Source organism: Camponotus vicinus, unplaced genomic scaffold (genome assembly GCF_025532165.1).
Source record: "Camponotus vicinus isolate PSW18456_S1 unplaced genomic scaffold, iyCamVici1.0 SCAF_1, whole genome shotgun sequence".
NCBI classification, from domain to species: domain Eukaryota; kingdom Metazoa; phylum Arthropoda; class Insecta; order Hymenoptera; family Formicidae; genus Camponotus; species Camponotus vicinus.
In genome coordinates this window covers 35,253,626-35,273,532 of record NW_028141945.1, presented here as the reverse complement: position 1 = coordinate 35,273,532, position 19,907 = coordinate 35,253,626, and the positions used below count along the sequence as shown (strand labels likewise).

The 19,907-nt window shown below is 40.0% G+C and overlaps 1 protein-coding gene across 7 annotated transcripts in view; it reads right to left on the bottom strand.

Annotated features, from left to right (window-relative positions):
- Positions 1-3: 3 nt before the first annotated feature.
- The window catches only part of Dscam2 (Down syndrome cell adhesion molecule 2), an 81,048-nt gene continuing 61,144 nt past the window's right edge, over positions 4-19,907 (bottom strand). The window contains exons 1-25 of one of the 7 annotated variants that reach the window (XM_083085995.1): positions 19,022-19,112; positions 17,189-17,333; positions 15,921-16,072; positions 15,258-15,530; positions 14,669-14,953; positions 13,271-13,570; positions 10,232-10,351; positions 9,835-10,008; positions 9,533-9,683; positions 8,886-9,034; positions 8,627-8,758; positions 8,044-8,344; positions 7,619-7,797; positions 7,338-7,507; positions 7,119-7,257; positions 6,922-7,039; positions 6,278-6,729; positions 5,750-5,934; positions 5,190-5,583; positions 4,866-5,009; positions 4,502-4,684; positions 3,859-4,070; positions 3,458-3,611; positions 3,289-3,391; positions 4-2,947 (exon numbers count right to left, since the gene is read on the bottom strand). In XM_083085995.1, coding sequence (XP_082942121.1) covers positions 2,701-2,947; positions 3,289-3,391; positions 3,458-3,611; positions 3,859-4,070; positions 4,502-4,684; positions 4,866-5,009; positions 5,190-5,583; positions 5,750-5,934; positions 6,278-6,729; positions 6,922-7,039; positions 7,119-7,257; positions 7,338-7,507; positions 7,619-7,797; positions 8,044-8,344; positions 8,627-8,758; positions 8,886-9,034; positions 9,533-9,683; positions 9,835-10,008; positions 10,232-10,351; positions 13,271-13,570; positions 14,669-14,953; positions 15,258-15,530; positions 15,921-16,072; positions 17,189-17,333; positions 19,022-19,043 — 4,884 coding nt within the window. In that variant the 5' untranslated portion in view covers positions 19,044-19,112 and the 3' untranslated portion in view covers positions 4-2,700. Of the gene's footprint in view, positions 2,948-3,288; positions 3,392-3,457; positions 3,612-3,858; positions 4,071-4,501; positions 4,685-4,865; positions 5,010-5,189; positions 5,584-5,749; positions 5,935-6,277; positions 6,730-6,921; positions 7,040-7,118; positions 7,258-7,337; positions 7,508-7,618; positions 7,798-8,043; positions 8,345-8,626; positions 8,759-8,885; positions 9,035-9,532; positions 9,684-9,834; positions 10,009-10,231; positions 10,352-12,748; positions 13,571-14,668; positions 14,954-15,257; positions 15,531-15,920; positions 16,073-17,188; positions 17,334-19,021; positions 19,113-19,907 lie in introns of those variants that run through there. The other 6 variants (XM_083085949.1, XM_083085967.1, XM_083085986.1 and 3 more) reach the window with 6 other exon arrangements.

Here is a 19,907-nt window from a genome sequence, read left to right as displayed (position 1 = left end):
AAAGATTATCAAAGTCGGATTATATTTTTGTAAAAAAATTGCTTACAATCGGTAAAAAATTCGTTGATTAATTTTCCTCGAGATCGTTGATTATAAAAAACTTTTCAATAATTGTTTATATACGATTATGATAACGAAGACAACTGGTCCCCATAAAAGATTACGAGAAGAGATTGACAGAACTCGGTCGGTCCATGACGCAAGAAAAATGTACAAAAATCGTGTCGACAACAATGTCTCGCAATCACACCACGAAATGACGAATCGTCCTTCGTCTTGTCCGAAAATCATCCTATCGATTTAATCGAATACTACAAGTTTGATTGACGTGCTTCCCTTATATACATTAACGTACGCGTCGCACATGCTTCTGCACGCGCCTTGATGCCCGTGTATTCAACATATGTATTTATATACGTATATCTACGGCCTCGTCTTCGTAGTGTCGCGCACACAATTTTCCTTAAGTTACCGATATTATTTTACGTTAAATCTGTGAAATTTTTAAACGTCGCTTACAATATTCTGGCATGTGAGACTAGAATTTTTCTTAGCTTTTCCTAAATTGTTTTTTCGTAAGATCAGTTATCGTCGACGTGTGTACAGAGGACGTACAATAAATTCGGAACGGTCTCCTTCGCGCTTAAATAAACTAGGAAATGGCAATACGTGCGCCGTCACAGAGAGAAGTCCGAATATAAAACACCGTATATTATACTTAACTAGAGTGACGCTTGGAAGAGGGAGGAAGAGGATCAACAATAACTCCGTCACTTGGATGTCGATAAAAGTTACAAAAAACGTTCTTTTTTTTTTTTAAGTATGTAAAGCGATCTCAACATTATCCCTTTTTTTATATGGTAAATGATCTGCGGAATGGCAGTGTCGTGGAAGTATTGGAAGCTCGCAAGGCAGTAGGATGCGCGCGTTTAATTAATTCTAACGGCAATTTTTTATTAGTACTTTCGATTTCAGTCTGAAGAAGAGTTGCGCTGGTACGACTTATTGCATAATAGTAAGATTGGTCGCGTCGGATCACGGGGTCTCGAGGTGCGCGACATTAGAAGAGAGATTTCTTAGAGGAGGAAGAGAGAGAAAGAGAAAGAGAGAGAGACAGTTCTCTTTCTCTGAAGCGCCTCGGCCGAAATTTATAGCGCAGGAAACGAGATTGCTGCGATCAGCTTCGCGCTTCGATATTTCCGATCGTGTGTATATCGCGCTCCGCGCACAGAAAAAACGCTCTACATAGAAGTCTTAGGATTAATAACGGACTTAAAGTAATCAACGGTGCTATTATTAATACGTATATAAACTTTACAACGCAACAGAGCCCAACCATCAACGATCTCCGTCTTGGAGACTTGGAAGTCGGTGTCTTCTCTCTTCCCTAATTCATTCGTATCATCCCGATCTTCAAAGTAACATCATGCACGCACCGAACATAGACGTTCATTATTTCTAAATGTGGCTTTAGACATTTATGGGGAAGAGAATTTTTATTCAAATGTTAACAGGTAAAATTGAAAAGATTCAGATAATGAAGAATTATACATTTAAAAATAATCAAAAATTATATCCATTTAAATAATAATAAAATGAAATAAAAATTATAAAAATTAACATATAAAGAAATTATGATAGATAATTTTATCGACATCATCTCTTTCAAATATAACAAACATACTTCTTATATGGATTAAAATAACATAAAATGTTGCAAATATATTCATTTTACATAAATAAAGCGTAATAAATATTAAGTTGTAATAAATATTATATATAATAATTCAAAGGTATCAGGAAAATGTAGAGATATGGATATGAAAAGTGACATAAAATTAATACAATAAATTGATATAAATAAAGAAAGATTTTTTGAAATGGGAGCAAATGCAACCTGCCACCGTTTTCGTTCATGATGCGCGAAGGATTCTTCTGTGCTCTGTTCATACGATTAAGTCTTTGGTCTCGAATGGATCGCCCGCCGGCGAACAACTCGCAGCGGTCTGAGCAAATTGTCGTTTTGGCACGCATTCGCACACGCGATTCGACAATCATCCACACACTCGGACTCGGACTCACTCACGCACTCTACGCATTCCACGCGTCGCGTTACGGACAAGGAAGAGGAGACGCATGCACTTTAGATACTTTCGTCTAACTCTTTCTCGACTCAATCAACGAAGAGACACATTTATAGAAGAACAGTTGTATAGTTCACATTTTCTGTCGCATATTATTAATTAAATATTAGAAAAACTGTTATATTTGCGGAAAATGTATTTTTTTAAATTATAAATTATAAATTGAGTTATGAGAGATAATAATTATTTAAAAAATTAGTAGCTTTTCTTTTCTTCATTATAGCAAAAAGTCATTCTTTTTTATTCACCCCGATATACGCGTCTGTTCTTCTATATTCGTCCTCGTTGCTTTGATCTTCTTTACAATCTTATTTATATGCACGTCTCTCCCTATCAATCGTCGTTAACGAGTAGAATGTAATTTATCTATCGACAGAAATGTGCCCGTGGCAGTCGGATAGTTCTACTAAGTGAGCACAAGGGAATTCTCGTCGAGACAAGAAGGAAAGATCGATTTACCTAATCTTTGGCCCATAGGATTGAGAAAGGAAGGAGAGGAGAAAGAAAGGAAAGAGAGTCCCTACTATAGAAGAGTGATACCGTGCGATGGTACAGATTAAACGGCGATGGAGTAATCCGACGAAGGATTGTTCTGAGTGCTCGGCCGTGACCATAGGGAACTCCTCAGGCCAAGTTTCAGCTTCTTCAGGGAATCAATGTCGCACTCGGCCTCGCTGAGCTCCGGCCGGTCCCCGTTCCCCGGCGTAGGCACAACCGCCCCCTGATTGCCGACGAACGCGGTCTCCGCGACCGAGATCGGCGGTAGTAGCGTGCGTAGGGAGCTCCTGCTGGGAACATGCCATCTTACGAGATAGCCAAGAGAAACAGACGAAACTTACTGATGGATGCTGCGAATGAACGATGACAAGTACTCGAGTGATTAAGTGCCCCGAATGCTTAATTAACACTTGTGTCAATACTTTTTCGTGTAGTGATTTTTTAGTATCATAATTTTCCAGGATATTTTTAATTTCTGATTTCTGATTAAAATGAGACGAATATGAATTTACAGTCGAGGGGGGACCACTCAAATACTTTAGACACTGCGTGAGATTTTCTGGGAAACTAGAAATTGTGGAGAATTATGGATTATGATAAAGAAGCTAGCGATGATGATTTACGCTTGATGAACTTGAATCATTACCTTGATCGCCCCCTTCGTGGCAGTGACTTCTGTTCGGACATGGGAGAAATATCCGAAGAAGTGCTCGACGTGCCATGATAGATAAAATCCGAAACCGCGCGAACTGAAACAACATATCGTTAGAATATCGATGAGTCGATAATGTATTAATTAAATTCAAATTAAATACTATGTTTTAGTTTGCCGGCATCCAGTTGATTCGATGATTCCGTGCGCGAACTTATCAGTTGATCCGGGTCAGACTCGCTCTCGTCGCTCTCGACATCGCCCGGAGTTTGTTGCTTTCTCTGTTGTCGCCTTCTCGACGAGACACTCTTCATGCTCTATGCAGATTAGATCTTTGTGTCAATTGTAATAGGACTTATAACACAGAATTATGTTGCAATCTCCACAATCAACGATATAGATAAAAAAAATTCATTAGAGATTTCTATGTCATGTTTATTTTATATATATTTTATTTTAAAATCAATTATACTTTATTAATTAAATTCAATTAATTCTCTTTAAATCGAAGAAAAATTTAATGATAATAATAATATTCTAACAAAAAAAAAATCTAACATATACCGTTGCTGCCGGTGGAGGACTCGCGCATCCTTCGGTCATGGCATGCTCGTGATACATGAAGCTGTGAAGAAGAGTATTGTTCGGATGAAGACCGGCCGCTGTGGCTTCCGCCGCGCCTCCCAGTCCTCCCAATGCGCCCAACCCTGCCAGGCTTCCCCCGCCACCCTCCGAAAGCTGGAACGTAGCGTACGGCGAAATGTCCTCCGCTGTCTCTGTAACCCATCAGAGGCATTGCCTACCTTTCAAATCGCGTCGGGCTAACTGTTTCAGTTGTCCATTCGTTTCAAGCGAACGAAGAAGTGCAAAAATTCGCTTCGATTTTCCGTTTGGTTATTATTTCTTAAAGACAGATTCATGAATATTTTTCTTTACATTTTTAAGACTGTGGTTTTTTAAGAAGTAACAATATATAAGAGGTTTCCTTTTAATTTAAATTTATTAACAATCAAAAGATTAAATGAATTTAAAATTAACTTTATTAATTTCTTTTCTATTCCACATAAATATATACATATAATAATGATGTGTTTTTGAAGTGTGTTGTCTTCTCTGCAGCTTCATTTTTAGGCAATTTTATTTTACCATCGAGCGGCGCTAAAGGCGGCCGACTCTTACCTGTGCAACAGTAATTATAATACCAAACCTGGCAGTTGTCCAGATCGAAACAAAGGTTCACCTGGAATCTTGTCGGGCCCAGCGCCCGTATTCGCCGCTTGCAGAGCCACTTTGTGTATCGTGGCATAATAACGCTCTCGTTGCGTCTCGGCATTTTGTTGGTTCTCTTGGGATTCTTTCATCGGCCGTTGCACTTGACCTCCTAAATATCCTGGCGAACATATTGTTTTATCAATCTTTTTTTTATCTCTTTTATACAGAAAAATATTTGCAGATATTTATATTAGAATATAGTATTATTGACAGGCTATATTTAGATATTAAATGTAAATTAACAACAAAAATTGTTTTATGAGATAAATTTGAGAAATAATTGCGTTTGTCAGACTCACTATTCCTCCAACGAAAGGCGACGATTATCACTGCGGCGACCAGCGCGATAGTAGCCACGATCAATGGCAGAATCACTTTGATATCTGCATAAAATGGCATAGCCGACGTCATCCCGCGTTTTGACAATCCTGGAGGCGGTGATTCTGCAAAGTTACAGGAACACAGTGCTTTTGGATATATGTGCTTAAACGTAATAGTTTCATCAGATGATGTAGATAGATCCTCGATTGTCATTCTCTAAATTAATAAAAATTGCGCTATTCTTATATTAATTGTTTTTTAATTCTATATTATTTCGATCTTAAATCTATTTTCAAACTTACCACCCTCCTTCGTCAACGTCACGAACGTGAACTCTGCTTGATTACTACCGGCTACGTTATGAGCCTCGACCTTGAGCTGGTAGACTGAACTGGGTGCTAAATTTGTCACAACGAATCGCCGTTGCATTTTGACGTTGTTTGATACTAGAGTCCAGTGAAACTCATTCATAGGTCTGTATTGAATAACAAAATACTTAATGGGACACCCATTATCGGGCCAGACATGCAATCGTAGCACCAAAGTAGTAGAGTTCGGGCTGACGAAAGCGGCTGCTGGTGGGATTCCTGGAGCTTGACCCTGAGTTCGAACCGAGAGCACCGGAGATGGCGGACTACTGCCGATCTTATTGTGCGATGTTAGATGCAACTGATACGTGTTCCCGCACAGAAGCCCCTATTAAGAAATTGCAATTGTTTACGTATTGTTTCGATCAATTTAATTTTAGCTTAAATTATTAATTCAATGACAATTAACATGTAATAGCTAATTAATCGTGCTTTAATATTTGTTATTAATCCCATCAATATTTCAAATATTTCTTGATTTCGAGCAAGTTTACCTTCAATTCGTGATTAGTAGCATGACGAGATAATTGTAACTCATCCGAGAGAGTACCGTGAGTAGTTCGATAATATAGTGTGTAACCCGTCAACGGTGCACCACCGTTATGCTCGGATTTCCAATGTAATAATATACTACTCGACGTGGAGCTGGTTACATATAATACAGGAGCGTTGGGTGGAACTGCAACAGTCGGTAGTGTTATTCTAGACTACATTAATATTCTGCTATAGTCGTTAAATTAGAATCTACGCAAATTAATTTAGCTCAATCAGCTATTATTAAAATCTATTTAGCAATATATTAGTATTCTAATCATGTAGCAATATTATAATCTCATCATAATAACATTATTATTCATATATTATAATCATCATAATATCACAGATAAATATATAAATAATCATTTTAATAATTCATGCTTCTAACATAACATTGTAAGATACTTTCTTACAATGTTCTTGCTCATTAAAATATAAACATGGATTAAAAATGGAGAAACGAGTTAATTGCAACAGAGGATTACCTTGCACCGTGAGAGTATAATGCAGCTTATCGCTGCCTTGAGAGTTCTCCACCTGACAGGTGTAATTCCCGCTGTCCTGCGACTGAAGATTCGACAATACGAGCTCTCCGGTCGTCAAAATTTGCACGTTTCTGGCGGAATCGGTGCGCAACTGCTCCGTGGTGCCCTTGTACCATTCTCTCGTCGGATCTCCGACCGCGTTACATGCCAAAGTGGCCGAACTCCGCCATGGACGGACCACGTGTCCGCCGAAGGACGTGATCCTGGCTGGCACTCGATTCGTTGGCACCTGCGCCGTCACCCTCGAACTCTGACCTTCGCCCATCCGGGTACTGCCGGTTACCCAGAATTGATACTCCACGTGTTGTTGCAAGTCAGTCGCCTCGAAATACGTGCTTGTGGCCGGTAACGTCTTCTTACCGTGATTGAGTTCCTCCCGTCCATCAACGACTCTGCAAATTTTTTTCATTATCTTTGCGAATTTGATAAGAAAAAAATAAGTGTGAAAAAATTTAGTCTTATGCGAGATGTTAAATAGAAAGATCTCGGCCATGTAGATAGATGAGACAGACAAGAGATAACGCGAATTTTGCTTTATTCTTACTGTTTATAAAAGATATTGTCTTATTTTGTTTTATTTTTACCTTGTATAAAGATTATATTTTGTAATAACTCCATTCGGTTCGAGTGGAGGTAACCATGAGATAAAGAGAGCTTGCGGCGAGCTTACTACGACTTTGATATCAGCCGGACTGCCTGGCACTAAATAAAAAAACGAGAGAGAAATACTTATTAAAGTTTTAGCAGAAGAGATTATTTTGAAATGTATAAAATAAATCACCATCTTCCTCCGTCTGACAGTAAATTGTTGTGGAGGGCACACCGTCGCCGATTCTGGTATAAGCCAAAACTTGGATAGTATAATTAGTGTACCGCCTAAGTCCAGTTAGAACCGTTGTTAGAGCGCTCGTTTTACGAACCTGTCGTGAAATAATCAACTAATTAATTACGATTAGGAGAACATGTAAGAGACAAATAATTAATTTGAAAGAATAATCACCTCCATCTCATCTACTCCTCGCCACGCGTCCGCCAAAAGTGGTTCGTAATTTAATTTGTAGCCTTGAATAATGCCGTTGCTGTGCGTGTTCGGCGGAGGTTGCCAGGACACTTGCAAGGACTGAGAAGTGAGTGCCGCGCATCTTACGTCGTCTGGTGGCATGCTAGGAACTACAAACAATCATTTCTAAGCGATTGTCTTAAAAATCCATCTTAGAAATAATAGAAAAGAAAAAAGAAAAGATAAGAGTAAAGATTTTTAAAAAAATTTATAATAATCACCGTCTTCCAACGTCTGCGTGAGCAATGGTTCGCATAAAGGTCCTGGCCCAACCTGATTGTAAGCCTGAACGACTAGAGTGTATCTAGTGTAAGGCCTGAGACCTGTAAGTCGAAGCTCCCCGCCACCTTCCTCTCCGTCACCTGATACAGAGCTGAAGTTGTACGATGGATTGCTCGAACTGAAAAAAAGAATATACTGTTTGTTCTCTTCCGCTAAGGTTTATTCACAATTCTTTAAAAATTTATTTATAGTCTTTCTTAAATGCGATTAGTCAAAAGAGATGTTCAATTTTAAATATCATTTTAATCAAAACATCCAAATATATGATTACAAATTTATATAATATATAATATATATTTATTATATTTTTATATTATGTATATATTTTGTGCTTGAAAGTTAAGTTTTCTCAAATAACAGTTACCTCGTTTCTTTGTAACCGACGTTGAAACCTTGTATATCACCGTGACGAAGTTCCGGCAACGGCGGTGACCAACTGATGAGAATCTCGGACGAGGAAAGAGCTCGAGCTGCGAGATTCATCGGCGGACCAGCTGGTCTCTGCGGTTCGGTCCTGACGACAAGTTCCGCTGAAGGGACAGATCGACCCGCTGGACCTTCCGCTATCACGCGTATGGTATATCTTGTGGCTGGTTTCAGGTCATCGATTAATGCCGCATACGGCAATGGTGGTCCGGTAAATTCTTGTTGCTGCCACATACCACCTGGCAGGTTCGATTGTATCATTAAAAATGATAAATTGAAAGAAAATGAATTCTTACGCCAGAATAAAAGCTAAATTTTGGAGAAATGCATTGAAAGAATATAAACAAGAATACAGATAAATTTGATATATTTGATTTGTTGATATTGTGATTATTTTTTGCTGTTTGGATAAATAAGTTACAATTTAGAACAAAATAATTTCTAACGAAATGTGAAATTATAATTACTTAAAACTAAAGTTTATATATATTAAATCTTATTTCAAGTAAATAATAATTTACCTTCACCCTCCTTGTACTGAAGAATGTATTTGGTGACCTCGCTAGTGTCCTGCGACTTATGTTGCCACTTAACGTTAATGCTACGACTCGCCACCATGGCAGTTTCTAGGGCGTTCGGTGGTTGTGGTGGCTCTAAAACGTGCGGAATTCGATATTAATGCACTCATGTGTCGATATATATGCGCATAGCGCAAGAATATTACATTTGGAATTCAATTATTCTATATCGGGGCGAATTGACCTACAAAACGTATCGTACCTTGCACGAGGAGTTGCACCAGTTGCTGATCGCGGCCGTAAAGATTGTTCGCCTGGCAAAAATACGCACCGCTGTCGGCGGCTTCCGCCGATGAGATTTGCAGTTGCGCGATGATACCATCCGGTGTTACTTCCTGCTTCACTGCGACGCTTTATAGCGAATTTATAAAAGTCCATTAAAAACTTTGCGTTGGAGGTACAATTATGAAATATTCATGCGCCGTCACATCGCACAGAAGTGACATGCTAATATTTTACAACTCCCTTTGAACAACACATTTCGGTATTCTCTTAACAAACGGATAAACGGATTATATTTGGCCCTTTCAATTGGATATATGGTGCGTTTGCATTTTTCAAGTGGATAAACTTCACGTGCCTTCTCTATTATCAGCCAGGCATGCATTATTAATACCTTAACCGTCATATTTCATTTGCTAAATTCCGCTCGACGCGATCGATTTATCGAGAATAACGCGCGGCTCGCAATAAACGTGGCACACTGAACGAGACGCGATAATTTAACGAGAATCGTAGCAAGGTAGAGATTTTGCGCCATGGGTTTTAGTTAATTCATCGCGTATCGATTTATCGCGTCCGCGCTACTCCTTTCAATGATTATATTACGTACAGTTAATCCCAACTTACCGGTAATTCGTCGAGGGATTAAGCTCGCTTTTGCCGCCTTTCAGCCAAGTAACGGTAACCGGCTTATCGCCGTGTACCTCGCAGTGTAACGTCGCCGTGTCTCCTTTCTTTACGGTTACGAGTCGCGATGGTGCGGCGAAATACGGAGATGCTGTAAAACCGCAAAGCAACACATGGAAAAGCTGAATGGTAAGATGAAAATAGAGATAGAGGCTTTATTTGTATTATTTATATCACGCTCATTTTGTCACATGTCATTGAATAGAATTTAATTGCAAGATACGATTTAAACTTTGACTCACAATTGACTTTTAACTGCACGACCTTGCCTAAGCCGCTTCCTATACCGTTGCTCGCGTGGCATAGATAGAAACCTTCTCTGTCTTCTTTCACATGTTGCAGCAACAGCGTGCCGTTGCTGAGGATTTTAGTATACGTTCTTTCACGCAACTCCTCGTAATCACCAGCCTTGCTTCCTGTTCAAAAATGTATCGCATAAAAGTTAACTAATGTTTTAATTAAAAAATTAAAGTATCTCATCATACATTTTAAGCTCAAAAAATAGAATAATTTGACAGAAAGTATCTTGAGGTAAAATTAATCAGTTTCCAACAAACTTCGATAAATAAATGTAAATATCACACGATAAAAATTCGTATAAAAATGTATAATTTGTACGAAATTGTTTAGTCATCTCACCGGTGGCTTTCTTCCAGACGATCGTCGGCGTCGGGACGCCCTGCGCTTGACAGTGCAAAGCAACGTGGCGATTCCTCTCGACGCTCACGTCGATCGGCTCGACGATCCATCTGGGTGGCACTGTAATGTCAGAGAGATCCGTTTTACACAAATTCGTCACGAGTGTCAATGTTCAACTTATTATGTCTTGCTTTACTGGTCGTTAGCGATTTAGAGACAGGTACGTTTTTCATGATAGACGGAGAATAGTAAAAAAGCGCGACGCGAAAGGGAGCTACGTGAGCTCGTGTCGCATTCAACGCGCGACTCTACGCATCTTGTCAAAGAGATTGAATCTCAAACAAACCGATAAAATAGACATGAAAGAGAGAAAGAGAAAAAGAGAAATGTACACACAGAGAAATGGTCTCGCGTGTGAAGCTCTGGAATGTTCTTTTGATCTTTCTTTCGAAATATACGCTACTTCCGTTCAGTTCGACTTTTGCAGTTCTCAAATTTCCGAGCTTTTGACGCGACGTACGCGGCTATTTGCATGATGAAGAAACTGATAAAGATACTGAGAGAAGATACAGTGAGAATGAAGGTAAGTATGTAGGTGGGGTAGAGTTGGAGAATCAGGGGGTTCATGAATCGATGCGAGGCGTATTTCGCGGGTGTCAATTGATATATATATATATATAAAGTCTCGTGTCATTCGCACGCCAGGCAGCAGCAGACAATTCACCTCTATGTTCAACACGGCAACAGGGTAACAAGGAAAGTGACAAGGGACAAGGGCAATCGATCATCTATTATCTGCAACGTTAACTCTCCTAGGAGCTACCAACAAGGACAACGTAACGAAGGCGTTTCTATGATAGCGCGCGATACAATGGTACGTATACAGCTCTTAGCTCGTAAAAAAAAAGGAAAAAAAAGTAAGACGGATGCTTGGTCGCCAAAAGTTTCTCGACCAGGCGCGAGATTTTGCGTCGCGCATCGATTTGTCGACAAAGTCTCGTAGGGGTTGGTTCTTGTACGATTAGGTGTATTGTTTGGCAAGGTTCTACTTCTTACTGTGGTGAAAAAAACGCTGCACAAGCGAGATACTGTGAGTGGGAGTTTTCAACGTTTTACAAGACGGCAAAATATCGGCCACGCATCGATCGCGTGCGACAATATATAATATATATATAGATAGATAGATATAGATATATAGACGTATATGTATATAATATATATGTAACGTGAGTATACAAATATACTCGAGCCCAAACGATGGCGTGTGAAACAAGTAGAACTCTTGGAAAGTGGTACGCAAAGGGCGGGATGTGTTTGGGTGCGGACCTCGTGAAGGAGGCGAATAATAATAATAATAATGATAACAATAATAATAATAATAATAACAATATATATGTATAAGTACCCGCGTCTAACGACTAGTTCGATAAAGTATGAATTTAATTAATATATATACTACTAGCCTACATTACCAGTCGCTAACGGGACGGAGGATGTACGCTCGAATCTTATTCGGCTCCTTTAAATCTATTCTTGAGAACTTAACGCTCCAATTTCAGTGAGTTTTAAAATCTTTTTATTACTCTTTTAGAATTGTTCGTCGTAGTTTTACGAAAGAGAGCTTTCAAGTGTATTATGCGTTTGGCATCTTCGTCCCATTGCGACGAAAGAAATATAAAAATGAGAAAGAGAGACGGACAGAAAGAGAGAAAGAGAAAGAGAGTGAGAAAGAGATAGAGAAAGACGGAAACAGATAGATAGAGATGGTGAAAAGACATGCAGAAGTGAATAAAGGTCTTCCAACGAGCCCAAAGAGCCAGCGCAAAGATCGGTGAAGTTGGTCGTGAGCGTAGTGGTACGTGCTCGCACTCGGGTGATCAAGATACTTGATATACATAGGTATATAGATAATCAAATATAATTTTATAAACATACACATATACAGAAATATATACACGTAAAATGTGCAGGCAGAGTGATCTACGGCTACGTAAAGAAATCATGCCGAATAAATTATCGATGCTCACACGCACGCACGCATCTCAGGCCAGAAAAAATCTTTTTCGTTTTCATTTATTGTAGCTGCAGTTGTTGCTGTTGTTGTTGTAGTTGTTGTTGAAACGAGTAAAAAATAAGGAAAGGTGCAAACTGTTACCTTTATTATTCGGTCAAGTCAAGCAAACCTCGGGGGTCCACGAGATACCGACGCATTCCCAGAGAGCCAAAGCAACGCAAATGTAATACACACTGTGTCTGGGTTAAGAAGGAAAGTTCTGAATGGATTTTTAGGATAAATTCGTTAGGTTAAGGAACGAGGTAGAAGAGAAAGAGAGAGGGAAAAAGGGTAGGTGCATAATGATCGTGATCTCGCCCGGGGGTAAATATGCTGTCGCTCGAAATTACGTGGTATCGTCTTTAAGCCGTGGCCAATGTGGACTACAGTCACTCTAAATGTCACATCCTGGCGAGAACACAGCTATGATGAACTATGGTGAAGCGGGAACCGAGTCAATAAGCGCGATGATATGTCGATGGCGATGGATGATGAAATAGCGACTGAGACTGGAGAGCGGTTGACAAGGAGCTGTGGAATGGATGTTCGCAGGATGACGTTCGACCCCGAAATCTCGAAACTTCTCGTTACAAATATCTAAGTACAAAATCATTGAAAATTCGTTTAACAACTTTTCTCGACAATATATATAACGTATTTTATAATTTAACTTTTCGAAAAATTGTTTTATTATTAGATCGTATGGATATGTATGCTTTTTTTCTAGATATTTTATGCTTTGATTTGAAGCTCACACATTTGTAGATTTAATGTCAAAGAACTCAATATATGTAAACACAATTTTATATAAGATTCCTATAAAAATTTAGAAAGAATACGATTAAATAATTAAAACTCTAAAAATTAATAATTAATAATTAATAATTAACAATTTAATAATCTAATTTTTAGATCCGGGATAAAACAATTATGGACGAGGCGATTATTAGGAACGCAAGGATAAGGGTCGGCAATCATCTAGTTACCTTTTACCTGTAGCTTGGCCGTGTACCTGACCTCGGCGGCGGGGTTCGCGGCGACGCAGGTATAGTCGCCGGAGTGCTCGGCCGCAAGATTCGTTATACTGAGGAGGCTCGAGTAGGGATCCAGTTGGGAGACGTTTGCGACGGAGGCCAGATTCGGCGGCAGAGGAAAAGGATTTTGGCCGTCTTTCAGCCAGGATATGGTTAGGGGTGGATCTCCCGCCGCGACCCCGCACACCGTCCGCGTCCGCATCCCCTCGGATAGTCCCTCTTGGAACGTAAATGGCTCAATAATAGGGGGTACTGGAAAAGGTCAAGAGAGAAGAGAGAACCATACGTGAGAGCAAGAAAAAGATGGCACCAAAAAACGCAAGAACCTTGTAATACCAGGTATATGTGTTCTTTTTCATATATATATGTGTATATATATATATATATATATATATATATATATATATATATATGAAAAAAATATATATATATATAAGTTTATGGTATGTGTATATATATATATTTCTTATTTTTTTTTTTCGCTTTCGTTCCTTCCGCTTCTCATATAAACAGTGGTACGTCCATGTATATGTATAGATATATATATATAGAATATAATATGTATATGTAGAATATGTACAATAGAGGCAGTATAGTAACGTAGCAATGTAGAGGAGAGAGAGGGTGGCCCCGCCGCGGACCTGCCCCTGACGCCCTCACACCTTATACACTTAAATTGACATCGCACACTTGCACGCAGCATCCGATTCTTTCCAATATAAGAGCGAGCGTTCGTTCGTCTTTCCGAAGCTACCGCGTCGTTTCCTTCAAGATATTTAATCATCAATTGCATATTTCAAATATAAGCTTTTAAAAAGATTCTTTATATATTTTGTTAGTTTAACTTTTCTAAAAATTAAAAATATAACGCGGATATAGATTGTTAGATGCAGGAGGAAACGCGCGGCGTCGCTCTCGAGAAGTCGAAGTGCGACTTCCCTTCGAGGACGTGTGGAAGAGGTAGAAGCGGGTATCGTGCATAAGGAAGAGTCACGCTAAGCGTGAGCAATCTTTAATTACAAATCACCAAGTCTCTACGTTCCTTGGTGACGAAAAGTCGGCGAGGTCATCGTCATGGATCGCTTGGAAGCATCGTCCGATTTAAATTTTATTACTCTTCTTCGCATTAAACTTTACGACAGATCTCGCGAATTCTCGCGAATCAAAATGTTATCGTTTATGACAGCGTCACAAGATTGCCACATGCAGCTCTTACACGCGCGACCCATTTTCGAAGCCGGCCGACGTGGTTCGCACGCACGCACGCAACGCACACGCACACGCAACACGCAAAACTCGGGCGGTCAGGCGGTCGTCGGGCAAATTGTAGGGGGCCTAGAGGAGGATTACCATGAACCACAAGCCGCTGCGTGTGCGATACCTCTGCGGCCACATTACGGGCCACGCACGAGTAGTTGCCGTTGTGATCTGGAGATAAACTTTCAATCATCAGTATGCTATTGTACTGGTCCACACTGGTGACAGTCACGCGCTCCGACGGTCCCATCGAGCGTCCGTCTTTGAGCCACGTGATGGACAGCGGCTGATCGCCTCTAGTCACCGAGCACGTCAGGGTGGTACGTTCGCCGAGGTGCAAATCGCGATCTGCCGTGAACGGGCTAATTTTGGGGGGAACTGGAATAATAACAACGAGAGAGCTCGTGAGCGCACGTACAATACATAGACGGCAATCGGTAACACATGGCGTGTGTCTGCATCTCCCCTTGCGTGCAATCCTAGAAATTATCTCTACCGCTTCTGGCCCGCTTGACTCTCATCTTTGTTCCTCGTCTTTCGATTAGTTATTCGGTAATGCTCGAATTTGTCTTCTCGACCTCGTGAATCCCTCTCATGGCATCCGTTACCACATCGTCTTTCGTCGAAATGATCCACCTGCGACAATTCATTATCGTAGGGAAGAGGAAATAATATGCCTTACCGATCACCGCGACGTCTCCGGATCTTCTGGCGCTGTGACCTTGCTTGTTCCTCGCCCAACAGGTGTACACGCCCGGGTCGCCATTCTTTTGCACGCTGCTGATCATCAGGGTGCCGTCCGGAAGTACCTTCTGACGCAGATTATCCGGTAACTCGCGACTCGACTTCTCCCACTTGATCTCCTCGATCGGATATCCAGCCACGGGACACTTCAAACGAAGCGTCTCGCCGGCGACGGCGGTCACTTTCGGAATCAGGCGTATGTATGGAAGTCCTAGAAATTTTGTCATTTATATATTTACCTGCGTTTTAAGATTCTGAGTTCTAATGAGAAACTTCGATAAAATCGATAACAATCGAATTAGAAACATCATTATTTCATTAAGTTCTTTTTATATATAAAAAAATTAAATTTTTAATCCTTGCTTTAATTTATAATCATATAATGGATCATTAGATTCTCATTTTTTAATGGAAACACAATAACATATAGTTTACATGAGTCATACATTAGTGATAAGCCATCATTTATGCATGCGTTATTATAAAGAAATCAGGAAGAGGATCGTTATGATCAATTTTGGATGATGTAAAATTAATATTGTTTGTCCCATTTTACATTACACATTTTACATTATGAGAATAATCAGCAAAAGTTACATACCATAAACATTCAGTCGCGCAGCATGTGTTACTTTTCCCGCGCGATTTTCGGCGGTGCAGGAATATTCTCCTCCGTCCTCCACCATAACGTGGCTTATATTGACATGGGATATGACGTCGCCGTGCACCGTTACGTATTGACCAATGACAAATCTTGCGCAACAATCGATGAATTTTTTATTTAAAAAACAATTTACACAATAATAGTATATGCATAGTAATTTGTTGTTTTCATCAAATTTAGATAGAAAGAGAGAATTAAATTCTGATCTATCAAAAAAAAAAAAAGAGAATTCAAAATTTCAAAAAAAGTAAATTTTTTTATTACTATTTTTTTATTATTTTTTAATATCACAGACACACACAGTAATAATATTTCTATCGCAATAAAGTGTGTAATGTTACTAATGAAAGAGCAATAAAAATCGTGATGACTAAAAGATAGATCAATTTTTCAAAAAAGCATTTCACGTTTCTATCTATTGTTGACCTGATGCACCAGACAAATCTCAAAATGACGCGATATCATGAATCTCGCGATACATCTTCGATGTTGCACATTTATCGTTTAGAATATTTGCCTAGATTCCATCTCGATCAGCCGAGAATAAAATTATACATAAAACTGCGTCCAGCAGTGAGCGGAAAGAGCGGAACTGAACTAGGAAAACGGTGATAAAAAATGAATATATGGCAAAATTCGCAAGATGATAGATCCTTTATCCGATCAGTCGTTAAATTACATATGAGGCTCACGCATATATGTATCAAACAACATGGCCATATACGTTATCCATAAATATTCTCGTTTCCGCCCTATGTTACATACAGAATTGCTCATATACATCTAGATGATCGCGAATGATACCGTCAGAAATTACGATTCAGTTACGATAGTAGTGTAAATGACATTTAGGGCATCTTGCAAGCTCGATGGCGCCTTCAAGACCGTCGATCTCGATTTCGTACATCGAGTGCTATCGATATCGTCAATAATAACGTGTATGCATCACGTGATAATAGCACAAGAAAGTAAAATATCATATTCGATCATATCGATATAATGCCATAATTGTATAGGGATAAAATGACGACTCGCGATATAATTTTTTCTTTCTTTTCATCTTTCTCTTTTTCTTTTTGGCAGAACCATTAGTTACACCGGTGAATTATGAGATATATGAGATCCCGAAAATGAGCACACGAAATATTAGCAAAAATGTAGGTCATTTCGGAGAAAGAGAGAGAGAGAGAGAGGGACGAACTTACCTTCCATTAGTCGGTAAGGGAAAACCGTCCAACGCCCATGATACCTGTGGTGTAGGGTTTCCTGCGGCGGAACATTTTAAGGATACGGCGGGTCCTGGCTGGAGTGTCTGCTCGATGAACGAGTATAGGAGTACCGGTGGCGCGTCTGGAACGTTAACGTGTAAGTCGAGCTTAATTACGCGCCGGATACTTTATGCCGCCAAGCGTTATCGTTAATCAAAGTTGTTGGAACTTTGGGTAATATGTAGGTGTAAGCGACCGTTTAAAATAAAGGGGAAACATTTGCGCACGCGGTGCGAAATTAATGCAAATTCGATATCGCAGCTAAACCGATACCTCGTTCTTAAAAATTATCGCGGAAATGTTTCGCATTTGTATCTTACGATCCAAGCCTAGTATTTATATTCAAGTTGGGAAATTTTATTCCCATGCACATTTATCTTCGCTATGAAAATGTGGATTACCGATGTAATCCACGCGAGTACCGTGACCTGACAATAAAATGCGAGTGCAACGGGAGTTAAACGAAGGGTTACGAGCGAGCCATGGAAAGAAGAAGACGAGGGTGTGCGATATCCTGATCCTGAAAGCCGCCACGCCCAGCGCACATCGCGATGGAAATACGAGAGACAATGGATCCGCCGTCATGGAAGCACGGATATTTCTCCTTTCTTTGCCGATGTTACTCGGGTAACACGGACAAAACAAGACTGATGCGCGCGAAACTCGCAAGAGAGTAAAAGGAGGCTGCATGCGAATCTCGCGAGAAGGAGAACTCATCGGGATCGAAGAACCGTGCCGATTTATCCGGCTGTGCTCGTAATTAAAAGTGTCATTAAAAAAGCTTCGCTGTCGCGTCGCACAGAGAATATGGGCCCGCTGCCTTCGAAGAAGGAAGGGAGAAAATGGTCCGAATGAATGTCGGGTTCTCTTGCTCGCGAATCCGTGCGCAAATTGATGAATCCCGTCTCTATGCCTCTCGGCGATCATTAGCGCGTCTCTCGTAGTAGCGACATCGCGGCTGTTCCACCTCCGGTCGATGAAATGGAATTTTAAGTGATGGTGATAGCGACCGACGCTAGCATTACAATATCTGGGAGGAAGATGTTCTCGTCATTCAACAGGAACATCTTCTACTGCTTTTACGTTGATTGTACCTCGCGCGATGCAACGTCTGTTGAAGTGTGCGAATCGTCGGGTATTAAAAGAAAAAAAAATGTGTTATTTATTATGTGTACAATTTAATTAAAATACTGCATGTATGTGTGTATATATATATATATATATATATATATATATATATATATATATATATATATATATATATATATATATATTGTGTATAAATATTTTTATTTCAACGCAGATTTTTTATAATACCACAAGAGAATTTTTTTGCGCTGCAACAGATTAATTACACTTATATTTTCGACTCGATGTTCTTCGACAGACATTATCATAATTATTTTTAACGGATCGATAAAACTGGCAAAGCATTCGTATATGTTAATCAAATTGATAAACACGCGCGCGCAGCCCCGATTGAAATACGAGGAATTCGTTTTGAATAATTTGGCAGTTCTGTTCGTTCGAGGAAATGACTTTCTACCGTCGCTTTTATTCCGTTACATACCATAGAATTCGCGCTTTTATTCTGATGTTTGAAATTTCGTAGCGAGCAGAACGTTTTGTGTGCAGCGGCGATACGCGAGAAATATGTTCCTGAGGTCCATACATGTCTATATATATATATATATATATATATACATATTACATCGATACCGAAGAGCGAATAAATAGAGAAAAGCTTTTGGCAAAAATTAATTTTCCTACCTCCGATGCACATTTTCCACATACTAATAATTAAACACACTGATATTAATTATATAATAGCGCAACGAGATGTTTTGCGCAAATCACTTTTTTCCACCTCGATTTCTTCGAAGCCGAGGCAATCAGAGCGAATCGATAAAACGCCCGCTAATCGCGAAAACGTCGGTAACTGCCGGCCAATCGTACGCGGCTACTTCGCCGGGTAAATTTTACGAGTGAGTAGTACTTGAATTTGGCGGAATGCATTTCGCACAATTTGCCGAGCGCACTCTTTCTCTCTCTCTCTCTCGCTCTTTCTCTTTCTCTCTCCGGTCTCGGAAATGACTTTTTCTGCAGCCGTTCCGTTCCGGTTTCCGACCGGGCCGCAGCCAGGCCGTTTTTCTCCGCCTCGTCCGTTCTCGCGAAATTGCATCGGCGATCGCTTTGTCTCACTCGCCCGCGCACCCCCAGGATGTCCCTGCTGTCGGCGCTCGCTCGAATTCTCTTTGACGTAAATTCCGTGCATTACTGACGCTGACGAGCGAGAGACGCTAACTTCATTGTTGTTTCAAAGGCCCCTCCTCCCTGTCCTATCGTCCACATCCCCGATCTAAATATACGGGGTGTGTCCGGCCTCTGTGTGGCACATTCTACTATTAGCAATAGATTTTTTAATACATTTTTAATAATTCGCTAATATTTTACAAATAATCGTTGCTCGTTGCGGCTTCTTCGGAAATTTTCAAATTAAATATTCCAGAGAAGCGAAACTCCGAATTAAATCTCCGCTGAGAAGCGCAATCCACTTGGGAGCGACTAACAAAGTTTGCTGGCCCCTCGCTGATGAAATTTAATTCACGGATATCTCTTAATTTCTTGCATTAAATATTTCTGTAATTAGAGCGGT